At 53.1% G+C, this 12,527-nt stretch overlaps 3 protein-coding genes across 3 annotated transcripts in view; all 3 read right to left on the reverse strand.

Moving 5' to 3' along the window:
* Nucleotides 1–4,620, reverse strand: part of MUC16 (mucin 16, cell surface associated) — a 35,720-nt gene extending 31,100 nt beyond the window's left edge. Inside the window, exons 1-6 of the mRNA XM_085040153.1 lie at nucleotides 2,997–4,620; nucleotides 2,281–2,423; nucleotides 2,117–2,184; nucleotides 1,523–1,695; nucleotides 1,387–1,413; nucleotides 1,009–1,151 (exon numbers count right to left, since the gene is read on the reverse strand). Coding sequence (XP_084896279.1) covers nucleotides 1,009–1,151; nucleotides 1,387–1,413; nucleotides 1,523–1,695; nucleotides 2,117–2,184; nucleotides 2,281–2,423; nucleotides 2,997–4,620 — 2,178 coding nt within the window. The remainder of the gene's footprint in view (nucleotides 1–1,008; nucleotides 1,152–1,386; nucleotides 1,414–1,522; nucleotides 1,696–2,116; nucleotides 2,185–2,280; nucleotides 2,424–2,996) is intronic.
* A 1,690-nt stretch (nucleotides 4,621–6,310) lies between these two features.
* Nucleotides 6,311–9,516, reverse strand: LOC146426282 (uncharacterized). The gene is made up of 2 exons (XM_085040155.1): nucleotides 7,075–9,516; nucleotides 6,311–6,403 (listed from the first exon to the last, which is right to left on the reverse strand). The coding sequence occupies exons 1-2, from the start codon at nucleotides 9,505–9,507 to the stop codon at nucleotides 6,311–6,313; spliced, it is 2,526 nt and encodes an 841-aa protein (XP_084896281.1). The 5' UTR covers nucleotides 9,508–9,516.
* Nucleotides 9,517–9,524: 8 nt separating this feature from the next.
* On the reverse strand, nucleotides 9,525–12,520 carry LOC146426283 (uncharacterized; the record flags this gene model as incomplete). Its single annotated transcript, XM_085040156.1, has 1 exon — nucleotides 9,525–12,520. A coding segment is annotated over exon 1 (2,985 nt), but the record flags the coding sequence as incomplete, so codon positions are not given.
* Nucleotides 12,521–12,527: the final 7 nt, after the last annotated feature.

Raw genomic sequence — 12,527 nt, forward strand, 5'->3', positions numbered from 1 at the left:
GTCTCCCCAGGGTTTTAAACCCCAGCCCTCAGCCTCCTCGAACTGAGGGAGGACGCAAGTGTGAGGCACTTGCTGCCTTGTTATCCCATCCCACTCCTGCAAGGTACTCACTGGTCAGCACTGGCTGTTCGTTGTAGCCTGGGAAAAGAGAGAGACAGAGGGTCAGGAGCTGAGCTGGGCAAGGGGCAGCACTGGGGCATGGCTGCCTTGGCAGAGCAGAGGAGGCCGAGGGAGGAGCGGCAGTCACCGTTGATGTAGAGGCTGTCCTTGTCCAGGCTGTAGGGGCCCAGCTGGGTGATGCCTCTGGTCTTGTTGCTCACTTCGTGGTACAGCCCCACCCTGTCCAAAGGCGCAGCCGAGGGCTCCTTCCTGTAGGTGCACACGGCGTCCACCCGGGTCTCGTCCCTGTGGCTGCCCGGCCTGAAAAACACAGCGACCTCCTTGAGCAACCTCTGCCGAACGTTCTCACCTCTGGGCTGGTAACTGGGGCTGCCATGGACATTCCTATCTAGGAATTCAAGCTGTGCCTTCCTGAAGAGTCTTTCTGGTTGGTGGGCATTGCTCTCCACCCTTACTTAATACATTGCAACTGTTCTGGAAGGAGAGGGCCAGGATGGAATTGAGAGTCTTCTTGGGGCTGTATTTTCAACTCCCTGAGGTAGGCGGACAAGCACTAAGGGACGGTTCTAAGGTAGAGGACATTAAGAATAAAGTCCTGGGGCAGAAGGGCACAAGGAACAATGTTCTGCCTCCATAAGAGATATGCCTATAGACAAGGACCAACACGGGCCACTTCTCAAAGCAAGGGGACTGCAAAATGCCCCTTGGGCATGAGCCATACCTGAATCCTGTTGTCTCACATCCTTGGAAAACAGGGCCAATGCTGCTTTCCTTCAGCAGGCGGTCAAGCTGCCAAGGGAATAGGTTTCACAATTAAGCCATGGCCAGCTCCCTGCACTCCCTCCAACTTGAGGAGGCACAGCAATGTCCCAGTGCAGGTCCACTTACCATGGTGTTCATAACCTTTTGAGTAGCCCTAAACTTGGCTGATTCAGGATTCTCCAGGTCAGAAGTGTAGGGGAGGTTGGTGATGGTGAAGTTGACGGTGAAATGCTCAAGCACAGCAGCGGTCGTTGGTGGATGGGTGGGAGCTGGAAGAAGCACAGATGGGGTATGACAAGGAGCAAGAGCCAGGGTGTCCAGGCTCTGGATGGAAAACCACTGAGGCCTCCTGCCTTCCCTGCTCTGCATTGTGAATGCTTGCAGGTTCCTTGTGTCTCCCCAGGGTTTTAAACCCCAGCCCTCAGCCTCCTCGAACTGAGGGAGGACGCAAGTGTGAGGCACTTGCTGCCTTGTTATCCCATCCCACTCCTGCAAGGTACTCACTGGTCAGCACTGGCTGTTCGTTGTAGCCTGGGAAAAGAGAGAGACAGAGGGTCAGGAGCTGAGCTGGGCAAGGGGCAGCACTGGGGCATGGCTGCCTTGGCAGAGCAGAGGAGGCCGAGGGAGGAGCGGCAGTCACCGTTGACGTAGAGGCTGTCCTTGTCCAGGCTGTAGGGGCCCAGCTGGGTGATGCCTCTGGTCTTGTTGCTCACTTCGTGGTACAGCCCCACCCTGTCCAAAGGCGCAGCCGAGGGCTCCTTCCTGTAGGTGCACACGGCGTCCACCCGGGTCTCGTCCCTGTGGCTGCCCGGCCTGAAAAACACAGCGACCTCCTTGAGCAACCTCTGCCGAACGTTCTCACCTCTGGGCTGGTAACTGGGGCTGCCATGGACATTCCTATCTAGGAATTCAAGCTGTGCCTTCCTGAAGAGTCTTTCTGGTTGGTGGGCATTGCTCTCCACCCTTACTTAATACATTGCAACTGTTCTGGAAGGAGAGGGCCAGGATGGAATTGAGAGTCTTCTTGGGGCTGTATTTTCACCTCCCTGAGGTAGGCGGACAAGCACTAAGGGACGGTTCTACGGTAGAGGACATTAAGAATAAAGTCCTGGGGCAGAAGGGCACAAGGAACAATGTTCTGCCTCCATAAGAGATATGCCTATAGACAAGGACCAACACGGGCCACTTCTCAAAGCAAGGGGACTGCAAAATGCCCCTTGGGCATGAGCCATACCTGAATCCTGTTGTCTCACATCCTTGGAAAACAGGGCCAATGCTGCTTTCCTTCAGCAGGCGGTCAAGCTGCCAAGGGAATAGGTTTCACAATTAAGCCATGGCCAGCTCCCTGCACTCCCTCCTTGAGGAGGCACAGCAATGTCCCAGTGCAGGTCCACTTACCATGGTGTTCATAACCTTTTGAGTAGCTCTAAACTTGGCTGATTCAGGATTCTCCAGGTCAGAAGCGTAGGGGAGGTTGGTGATGGTGAAGTTGACGGTGAAATGCTCAAGCACAGCAGCGGTCGTTGGTGGATGGGTGGGAGCTGGAAGAAACACAGAGTGGAGGTGACAAGGGGTAATAGCCTCACTGTCAGGACTCTGGATGGACAACCACAAAGTTCATTGGTGGCTCCTGCCAGCCATGCCTCTCCCCATTCATGCCTCCTTTTTCCTAGTTCTCCATTCCATCATATGGGTTTTTTCTTCATAGTATGAATTATGAATATTTTTTTCCTTTAAAAATATATATGTTTGAATTTCTCAATCTTATATTGGTATATTTTTCTAGTGAAATACTTTATACTCCTATATTGATAGCTTTGAATTTGCAGATGGCAAAACACCATTTCCTTGGTGATTTTATGGCTTTTAATTGAATCTGTTACTGCAGTATGCAAAGACAAGACATCAGTACAAAAAACTGAATGGTTAAATCATTCAAAATAATTGAATATATGAGAGTCATATTGCAGATAATGATTTTTAAAAAATTTAGAAATACGTTCTTTAATCATCTTTGGTTTTTATAAGGCAAGGACAAAGGTGTACTGGTGGTACTATTTCCTAGAAAAAATTAAAGAAAATTAATCCATTTTCATAACTGTTATCCAACTTACTAATTTTGACACCAAGACTACTTCCACGTATTGCTGTCGTTTCAAACTGTGCTGTACTGGTGAGACCAGGAAAAGATGGGTGTGTTGTCTGTGTAGAAAATGGACCTAAGGTAGAGAAATGTAGCTGGGAAGTCGTCACTGCAGGAGATCTGATAGAAGTCGCTGCTCTGGAAGAGAGTAGTGTGGAGGTAGTCACAAGTGCAGAGGGCTCTGGCTGGATGGAAGAGGCTGAAGACTTAGGCTCAGCATATGATGTGGACTGTACAGCTGAGGTGGAGACTTCAGGCCTTGTAGAGGTGGACACAGTCTTAGACACAACATAGGATGTGGCCAGACCAGCAGCAGTGGAGGTTGTCTCAAACACAGTGTTGGTGGTGGTGGTAGGTGTAGTCCTGGTGAGAGTTTGGGAAGTGGTCTCAAGAGTAGAACTCAGAGGTAGAGCACTGGTGGTGGCAGAACTTGGGATTGTCCCAGGAGCAGGAGATGATGTTTCTGCATGAACTGCGGTGTTTGCGACTCCAATCTTTGTCACTGGCATGGGGACATAGCCAACAGGGGATGTTCCAGAAGAGATGGATTGTATTAGTGTGGTAGCTGAAGGCTTTGTAGTTGACTGGATTTTAGAGGTAGTCCTAGGCTGAGATATCTCTGGCAGAGTGGAGGACACTGAAACTGAAAAATGAGGCTGTGATGTAGACTGCACAGCTGAGGTGAAGACTTTCGGCAATGCAGTGATGGACACTGTGGTGGAATTAATATTAGAGGTGGCAAGACCTGCCCCAGTGAAGGTTTTATCAAACACAGAGGGGGTGGTGGTTGTAATTATGGTGGGACTTGGGAAAGTGGTTTCAAGAGTAGAGCCCGCAGGAAGAGAAGAGGTGGTGGCAGAATGTTGAGTTGTCCCAGGAGAAGAGGACAATGTCTGTGCAAGGACCACCTTGTTTGCAGTTGTCTGTGTTGCTTGAGTTGTGACCTGGTCAAGAGGGGATGTTCCAGCAGTGCTGGAGTGGCTTGGAGTGGTGGGTGCAGTCTTGGAGCTGGAGGTTTGTTCTATGGTCGAAAGGATTGTGGAGGTTGTCCCAAAGGGAGACGTCTCTGCTCTAGTGGAAGAGGCTGGAGCTGTAGTCTCAGGACGAGATGTTGACTGCGCAGCCACAGTGGAGGATTCCATTGTCATGGATGTGGACACAGTGCTTTGTTCAGCAGTTGAGGCTGTCGTAGCTGCATTCGGGGAGGTTGTCTCATATGCAGTGGTGGTGGGTGTAGTTGTGGTGAGAGCTGGGGAAGTGGTCTCAGAAGTAGATGTCCCAGGAAGAGCAGAGCTGGTGGCAGGATTTTGAGTTGTCCCCGGTGCAGCAGATGACGTTTGTTCAGGGACCCCCCGTGTCTCTTGCATAATCCCTGTTTCTTCAGTTGTTGCCTGGTCCCGCGTGGATGTTCCAGCGGCACTGGATTGGATGGGTGTGGTGGTTGAAGGCTTTTGACTGGGGGTTTGTTCCGAGGTTGAGAGGATTGTGGAGGTTGTCTCAAATGGAGATGTCTCTGTTCTAGTGGAAGAGGCTGGAGCTGTAGTCTCAGGACGAGATGTTGACTGCGCAGCCACAGTGGAGGATTCCATCGTCATGGATGTGGACACAGTGCTTTGTTCAGCAGTTGAGGCTGACGTAGCTGCATTCGGGGAGGTTGTCTCATATGCAGTGGTGGTGGGTGTAGTTGTGGTGAGAGCAGGGGAAGTGGTCTCCAGTGCAGTGCTCGGAGGAAGTGCCGCAGTGGTGGCAGAAGATGGACTTGTCCCAGGAGAAGAGGACGATGTTCTTGCAAGGACCGTGGTCGTTGCTTGCGTTTCCTCTGTCGTTTCAGAGGTGACCTGGTCAGGAGTGGATGTTCCAGCAGTGCTGGATTGCATTGGAGTGGTGGCTGAAGGCTGCGGGCTGGAAGTTTGTTCTGTGGTTGAGAGGATTGTGGAGCTTGTCTCAAAGGGAGAGGTCACTGCTCTAGTGGAAGAAGCTGGGGCCGTAGTGTGAGGATGAGATGTGGTCTGTGCAGCCAGAGTGGAGGATTCCATCATCGTGGAGGTGGACACAGTGCTGGTGTCAACGGTTGAGGTTGACGGACCAGCCTCAGTGGAGCTTCTCTGCCACGGGGTGCTGGTGGGTACAGTTGTGGTGAGACTCAGGGAAGTGGTCCTGAGAGTAGAGCCCTGAGGAAGAGAAGAGGTGGTGGCAGAATGTTGAGTTGTCCCAGGAGAAGAGGACAATGTCTGTGCAAGGACCACCTTGTTTGCAGTTGTCTGTGTTGCTTGAGTTGTGACCTGGTCAAGAGGGGATGTTCCAGCAGTGCTGGAGTGGCTTGGAGTGGTGGGTGCAGTCTTGGAGCTGGAGGTTTGTTCTATGGTCGAAAGGATTGTGGAGGTTGTCCCAAAGGGAGACGTCTCTGCTCTAGTGGAAGAGGCTGGAGCTGTAGTCTCAGGACGAGATGTTGACTGCACAGCCACAGTGGAGGATTCCATTGTCATGGATGTGGACACAGTGCTTTGTTCAGCAGTTGAGGCTGTCGTAGCTGCATTCGGGGAGGTTGTCTCATATGCAGTGGTGGTGGGTGTAGTTGTGGTGAGAGCTGGGGAAGTGGTCTCAGAAGTAGATGTCCCAGGAAGAGCAGAGCTGGTGGCAGGATTTTGAGTTGTCCCCGGTGCAGCAGATGACGTTTGTTCAGGGACCCCCCGTGTCTCTTGCATAATCCCTGTTTCTGCAGTTGTTGCCTGGTCCCGCGTGGATGTTCCAGCGGCACTGGATTGGATGGGTGTGGTGGTTGAAGGCTTTTGACTGGGGGTTTGTTCCGAGGTTGAGAGGATTGTGGAGGTTGTCTCAAATGGAGATGTCTCTGTTCTAGTGGAAGAGGCTGGAGCTGTAGTCTCAGGACGAGATGTTGACTGCGCAGCCACAGTGGAGGATTCCATCGTCATGGATGTGGACACAGTGCTTTGTTCAGCAGTTGAGGCTGTCGTAGCTGCATTCGGGGAGGTTGTCTCATATGCAGTGGTGAGAGCAGGGGAAGTGGTCTCCAGTGCAGTGCTCGGAGGAAGTGCCGCAGTGGTGGCAGAAGATGGACTTGTCCCAGGAGAAGAGGACGATGTTCTTGCAAGGACCGTGGTCGTTGCTTGCGTTTCCTCTGTCGTTTCAGAGGTGACCTGGTCAGGAGTGGATGTTCCAGCAGTGCTGGATTGCATTGGAGTGGTGGCTGAAGGCTGCGGGCTGGAAGTTTGTTCTGTGGTTGAGAGGAGTGTGGAGCTTGTCTCAAAGGGAGAGGTCACTGCTCTAGTGGAAGAAGCTGGGGCCGTAGTGTGAGGATGAGATGTGGTCTGTGCAGCCAGAGTGGAGGATTCCATCATCGTGGAGGTGGACACAGTGCTGGTGTCAACGGTTGAGGTTGACGGACCAGCCTCAGTGGAGCTTCTCTGCCACGGGGTGCTGGTGGGTACAGTTGTGGTGAGACTCAGGGAAGTGGTCCTGAGAGTAGAGCCCTGAGGAAGAGAAGAGGTGGTGGCAGAATGTTGAGTTGTCCCAGGAGAAGAGGACAATGTCTGTGCAAGGACCACCTTGTTTGCAGTTGTCTGTGTTGCTTGAGTTGTGACCTGGTCAAGAGGGGATGTTCCAGCAGTGCTGGAGTGGCTTGGAGTGGTGGATGCAGTCTTGGAGCTGGAGGTTTGTTCTATGGTCGAAAGGATTGTGGAGGTTGTCCCAAAGGGAGACGTCTCTGCTCTAGTGGAAGAGGCTGGAGCTGTAGTCTCAGGACGAGATGTTGACTGCACAGCCACAGTGGAGGATTCCATTGTCATGGATGTGGACACAGTGCTTTGTTCAGCAGTTGAGGCTGTCATAGCTGCATTCGGGGAGGTTGTCTCATATGCAGTGGTGGTGGGTGTAGTTGTGGTGAGAGCTGGGGAAGTGGTCTCAGAAGTAGATGTCCCAGGAAGAGCAGAGCTGGTGGCAGGATTTTGAGTTGTCCCCGGTGCAGCAGATGACGTTTGTTCAGGGACCCCCCGTGTCTCTTGCATAATCCCTGTTGCTTCAGTTGTTGCCTGGTCCCGCGTGGATGTTCCAGCGGCACTGGATTGGATGGGTGTGGTGGTTGAAGGCTTTTGACTGGGGGTTTGTTCCGAGGTTGAGAGGATTGTGGAAGTTGTCTCAAATGGAGATGTCTCTGTTCTAGTGGAAGAGGCTGGAGCTGTAGTCTCAGGACGAGATGTTGACTGCGCAGCCACAGTGGAGGATTCCATTGTCATGGATGTGGACACAGTGCTTTGTTCAGCAGTTGAGGCTGACGTAGCTGCATTCGGGGAGGTTGTCTCATACGCAGTGGTGGTGGGTGTAGTTGTGGTGAGAGCAGGGGAAGTGGTCTCCAGTGCAGTGCTCGGAGGAAGTGCCGCAGTGGTGGCAGAAGATGGACTTGTCCCAGGAGAAGAGGACGATGTTCTTGCAAGGACCGTGGTCGTTGCTTGCGTTTCCTCTGTCGTTTCAGAGGTGACCTGGTCAGGAGTGGATGTTCCAGCAGTGCTGGATTGCATTGGAGTGGTGGCTGAAGGCTGCGGGCTGGAAGTTTGTTCTGTGGTTGAGAGGATTGTGGAGCTTGTCTCAAAGGGAGAGGTCACTGCTCTAGTGGAAGAAGCTGGGGCCGTAGTGTGAGGATGAGATGTGGTCTGTGCAGCCAGAGTGGAGGATTCCATCATCGTGGAGGTGGACACAGTGCTGGTGTCAACGGTTGAGGTTGACGGACCAGCCTCAGTGGAGCTTCTCTGCCACGGGGTGCTGGTGGGTACAGTTGTGGTGAGACTCAGGGAAGTGGTCCTGAGAGTAGAGCCCTGAGGAAGAGAAGAGGTGGTGGCAGAATGTTGAGTTGTCCCAGGAGAAGAGGACAATGTCTGTGCAAGGACCACCTTGTTTGCAGTTGTCTGTGTTGCTTGAGTTGTGACCTGGTCAAGAGGGGATGTTCCAGCAGTGCTGGAGTGGCTTGGAGTGGTGGATGCAGTCTTGGAGCTGGAGGTTTGTTCTATGGTCGAAAGGATTGTGGAGGTTGTCCCAAAGGGAGACGTCCCTGCTCTAGTGGAAGAGGCTGGAGCTGTAGTCTCAGGACGAGATGTTGACTGCACAGCCACAGTGGAGGATTCCATTGTCATGGATGTGGACACAGTGCTTTGTTCAGCAGTTGAGGCTGTCGTAGCTGCATTCGGGGAGGTTGTCTCATATGCAGTGGTGGTGGGTGTAGTTGTGGTGAGAGCTGGGGAAGTGGTCTCAGAAGTAGATGTCCCAGGAAGAGCAGAGCTGGTGGCAGGATTTTGAGTTGTCCCCGGTGCAGCAGATGACGTTTGTTCAGGGACCCCCCGTGTCTCTTGCATAATCCCTGTTGCTTCAGTTGTTGCCTGGTCCCGCGTGGATGTTCCAGCGGCACTGGATTGGATGGGTGTGGTGGTTGAAGGCTTTTGACTGGGGGTTTGTTCCGAGGTTGAGAGGATTGTGGAGGTTGTCTCAAATGGAGATGTCTCTGTTCTAGTGGAAGAGGCTGGAGCTGTAGTCTCAGGACGAGATGTTGACTGCGCAGCCACAGTGGAGGATTCCATTGTCATGGATGTGGACACAGTGCTTTGTTCAGCAGTTGAGGCTGTCGTAGCTGCATTCGGGGAGGTTGTCTCATATGCAGTGGTGGTGGGTGTAGTTGTGGTGAGAGCAGGGGAAGTGGTCTCCAGTGCAGTGCTCGGAGGAAGTGCCGCAGTGGTGGCAGAAGATGGACTTGTCCCAGGAGAAGAGGACGATGTTCTTGCAAGGACCGTGGTCGTTGCTTGCGTTTCCTCTGTCGTTTCAGAGGTGACCTGGTCAGGAGTGGATGTTCCAGCAGTGCTGGATTGCATTGGAGTGGTGGCTGAAGGCCGCGGGCTGGAAGTTTGTTCTGTGGTTGAGAGGATTGTGGAGCTTGTCTCAAAGGGAGAGGTCACTGCTCTAGTGGAAGAAGCTGGGGCCGTAGTGTGAGGATGAGATGTGGTCTGTGCAGCCAGAGTGGAGGATTCCATCATCGTGGAGGTGGACACAGTGCTGGTGTCAACGGTTGAGGTTGACGGACCAGCCTCAGTGGAGCTTCTCTGCCACGGGGTGCTGGTGGGTACAGTTGTGGTGAGACTCAGGGAAGTGGTCCTGAGAGTAGAGCCCTGAGGAAGAGAAGAGGTGGTGGCAGAATGTTGAGTTGTCCCAGGAGAAGAGGACAATGTCTGTGCAAGGACCACCTTGTTTGCAGTTGTCTGTGTTGCTTGAGTTGTGACCTGGTCAAGAGGGGATGTTCCAGCAGTGCTGGAGTGGCTTGGAGTGGTGGATGCAGTCTTGGAGCTGGAGGTTTGTTCTATGGTCGAAAGGATTGTGGAGGTTGTCCCAAAGGGAGACGTCTCTGCTCTAGTGGAAGAGGCTGGAGCTGTAGTCTCAGGACGAGATGTTGACTGCGCAGCCACAGTGGAGGATTCCATTGTCATGGATGTGGACACAGTGGAAGAGAAGAGGTGGTGGCAGAATGTTGAGTTGTCCCAGGAGAAGAGGACAATGTCTGTGCAAGGACCACCTTGTTTGCAGTTGTCTGTGTTGCTTGAGTTGTGACCTGGTCAAGAGGGGATGTTCCAGCAGTGCTGGAGTGGCTTGGAGTGGTGGATGCAGTCTTGGAGCTGGAGGTTTGTTCTATGGTCGAAAGGATTGTGGAGGTTGTCCCAAAGGGAGACGTCTCTGCTCTAGTGGAAGAGGCTGGAGCTGTAGTCTCAGGACGAGATGTTGACTGCGCAGCCACAGTGGAGGATTCCATTGTCATGGATGTGGACACAGTGCTTTGTTCAGCAGTTGAGGCTGTCGTAGCTGCATTCGGGGAGGTTGTCTCATATGCAGTGGTGGTGGGTGTAGTTGTGGTGAGAGCTGGGGAAGTGGTCTCAGAAGTAGATGTCCCAGGAAGAGCAGAGCTGGTGGCAGGATTTTGAGTTGTCCCCGGTGCAGCAGATGACGTTTGTTCAGGGACCCCCCGTGTCTCTTGCATAATCCCTGTTTCTTCAGTTGTTGCCTGGTCCCGCGTGGATGTTCCAGCGGCACTGGATTGGATGGGTGTGGTGGTTGAAGGCTTTTGACTGGGGGTTTGTTCCGAGGTTGAGAGGATTGTGGAGGTTGTCTCAAATGGAGATGTCTCTGTTCTAGTGGAAGAGGCTGGAGCTGTAGTCTCAGGACGAGATGTTGACTGCGCAGCCACAGTGGAGGATTCCATTGTCATGGATGTGGACACAGTGCTTTGTTCAGCAGTTGAGGCTGACGTAGCTGCATTCGGGGAGGTTGTCTCATATGCAGTGGTGGTGGGTGTAGTTGTGGTGAGAGCAGGGGAAGTGGTCTCCAGTGCAGTGCTCGGAGGAAGTGCCGCAGTGGTGGCAGAAGATGGACTTGTCCCAGGAGAAGAGGACGATGTTCTTGCAAGGACCGTGGTCGTTGCTTGCGTTTCCTCTGTCGTTTCAGAGGTGACCTGGTCAGGAGTGGATGTTCCAGCAGTGCTGGATTGCATTGGAGTGGTGGCTGAAGGCTGCGGGCTGGAAGTTTGTTCTGTGGTTGAGAGGATTGTGGAGCTTGTCTCAAAGGGAGAGGTCACTGCTCTAGTGGAAGAAGCTGGGGCCGTAGTGTGAGGATGAGATGTGGTCTGTGCAGCCAGAGTGGAGGATTCCATCATCGTGGAGGTGGACACAGTGCTGGTGTCAACGGTTGAGGTTGACGGACCAGCCTCAGTGGAGCTTCTCTGCCACGGGGTGCTGGTGGGTACAGTTGTGGTGAGACTCAGGGAAGTGGTCCTGAGAGTAGAGCCCTGAGGAAGAGAAGAGGTGGTGGCAGAATGTTGAGTTGTCCCAGGAGAAGAGGACAATGTCTGTGCAAGGACCACCTTGTTTGCAGTTGTCTGTGTTGCTTGAGTTGTGACCTGGTCAAGAGGGGATGTTCCAGCAGTGCTGGAGTGGCTTGGAGTGGTGGATGCAGTCTTGGAGCTGGAGGTTTGTTCTATGGTCGAAAGGATTGTGGAGGTTGTCCCAAAGGGAGACGTCTCTGCTCTAGTGGAAGAGGCTGGAGCTGTAGTCTCAGGACGAGATGTTGACTGCGCAGCCACAGTGGAGGATTCCATTGTCATGGATGTGGACACAGTGCTTTGTTCAGCAGTTGAGGCTGTCGTAGCTGCATTCGGGGAGGTTGTCTCATATGCAGTGGTGGTGGGTGTAGTTGTGGTGAGAGCTGGGGAAGTGGTCTCAGAAGTAGATGTCCCAGGAAGAGCAGAGCTGGTGGCAGGATTTTGAGTTGTCCCCGGTGCAGCAGATGACGTTTGTTCAGGGACCCCCCGTGTCTCTTGCATAATCCCTGTTTCTTCAGTTGTTGCCTGGTCCCGCGTGGATGTTCCAGCGGCACTGGATTGGATGGGTGTGGTGGTTGAAGGCTTTTGACTGGGGGTTTGTTCCGAGGTTGAGAGGATTGTGGAGGTTGTCTCAAATGGAGATGTCTCTGTTCTAGTGGAAGAGGCTGGAGCTGTAGTCTCAGGACGAGATGTTGACTGCGCAGCCACAGTGGAGGATTCCATCGTCATGGATGTGGACACAGTGCTTTGTTCAGCAGTTGAGGCTGACGTAGCTGCATTCGGGGAGGTTGTCTCATATGCAGTGGTGGTGGGTGTAGTTGTGGTGAGAGCAGGGGAAGTGGTCTCCAGTGCAGTGCTCGGAGGAAGTGCCGCAGTGGTGGCAGAAGATGGACTTGTCCCAGGAGAAGAGGACGATGTTCTTGCAAGGACCGTGGTCGTTGCTTGCGTTTCCTCTGTCGTTTCAGAGGTGACCTGGTCAGGAGTGGATGTTCCAGCAGTGCTGGATTGCATTGGAGTGGTGGCTGAAGGCTGCGGGCTGGAAGTTTGTTCTGTGGTTGAGAGGATTGTGGAGCTTGTCTCAAAGGGAGAGGTCACTGCTCTAGTGGAAGAAGCTGGGGCCGTAGTGTGAGGATGAGATGTGGTCTGTGCAGCCAGAGTGGAGGATTCCATCATCGTGGAGGTGGACACAGTGCTGGTGTCAACGGTTGAGGTTGACGGACCAGCCTCAGTGGAGCTTCTCTGCCACGGGGTGCTGGTGGGTACAGTTGTGGTGAGACTCAGGGAAGTGGTCCTGAGAGTAGAGCCCTGAGGAAGAGAAGAGGTGGTGGCAGAATGTTGAGTTGTCCCAGGAGAAGAGGACAATGTCTGTGCAAGGACCACCTTGTTTGCAGTTGTCTGTGTTGCTTGAGTTGTGACCTGGTCAAGAGGGGATGTTCCAGCAGTGCTGGAGTGGCTTGGAGTGGTGGGTGCAGTCTTGGAGCTGGAGGTTTGTTCTATGGTCGAAAGGATTGTGGAGGTTGTCCCAAAGGGAGACGTCTCTGCTCTAGTGGAAGAGGCTGGAGCTGTAGTCTCAGGACGAGATGTTGACTGCGCAGCCACAGTGGAGGATTCCATTGTCATGGATGTGGACACAGTGCT

Source organism: Lichenostomus cassidix, chromosome 28 (assembly GCF_008360975.1).
Source record: "Lichenostomus cassidix isolate B80296 chromosome 28, HeHo_3.0, whole genome shotgun sequence".
Classification (NCBI taxonomy): domain Eukaryota; kingdom Metazoa; phylum Chordata; class Aves; order Passeriformes; family Meliphagidae; genus Lichenostomus; species Lichenostomus cassidix.

What these genes read in the sequence shown, in the direction of transcription:
- LOC146426282 (XM_085040155.1), bottom strand. Translation starts at nt 9,507, where the DNA reads ATGACAATGGAATCCTCCACTGTGGCTGCGCAGTCAACATCTCGTCCT. An exon ending in GAACATCCACGCGGGACCAG is followed by an intron (nt 6,404 to 7,074) that starts GCAACAACTGAA and finishes CGTTGACACCAG; the next exon opens with CACTGTGTCCACCTCCACGA.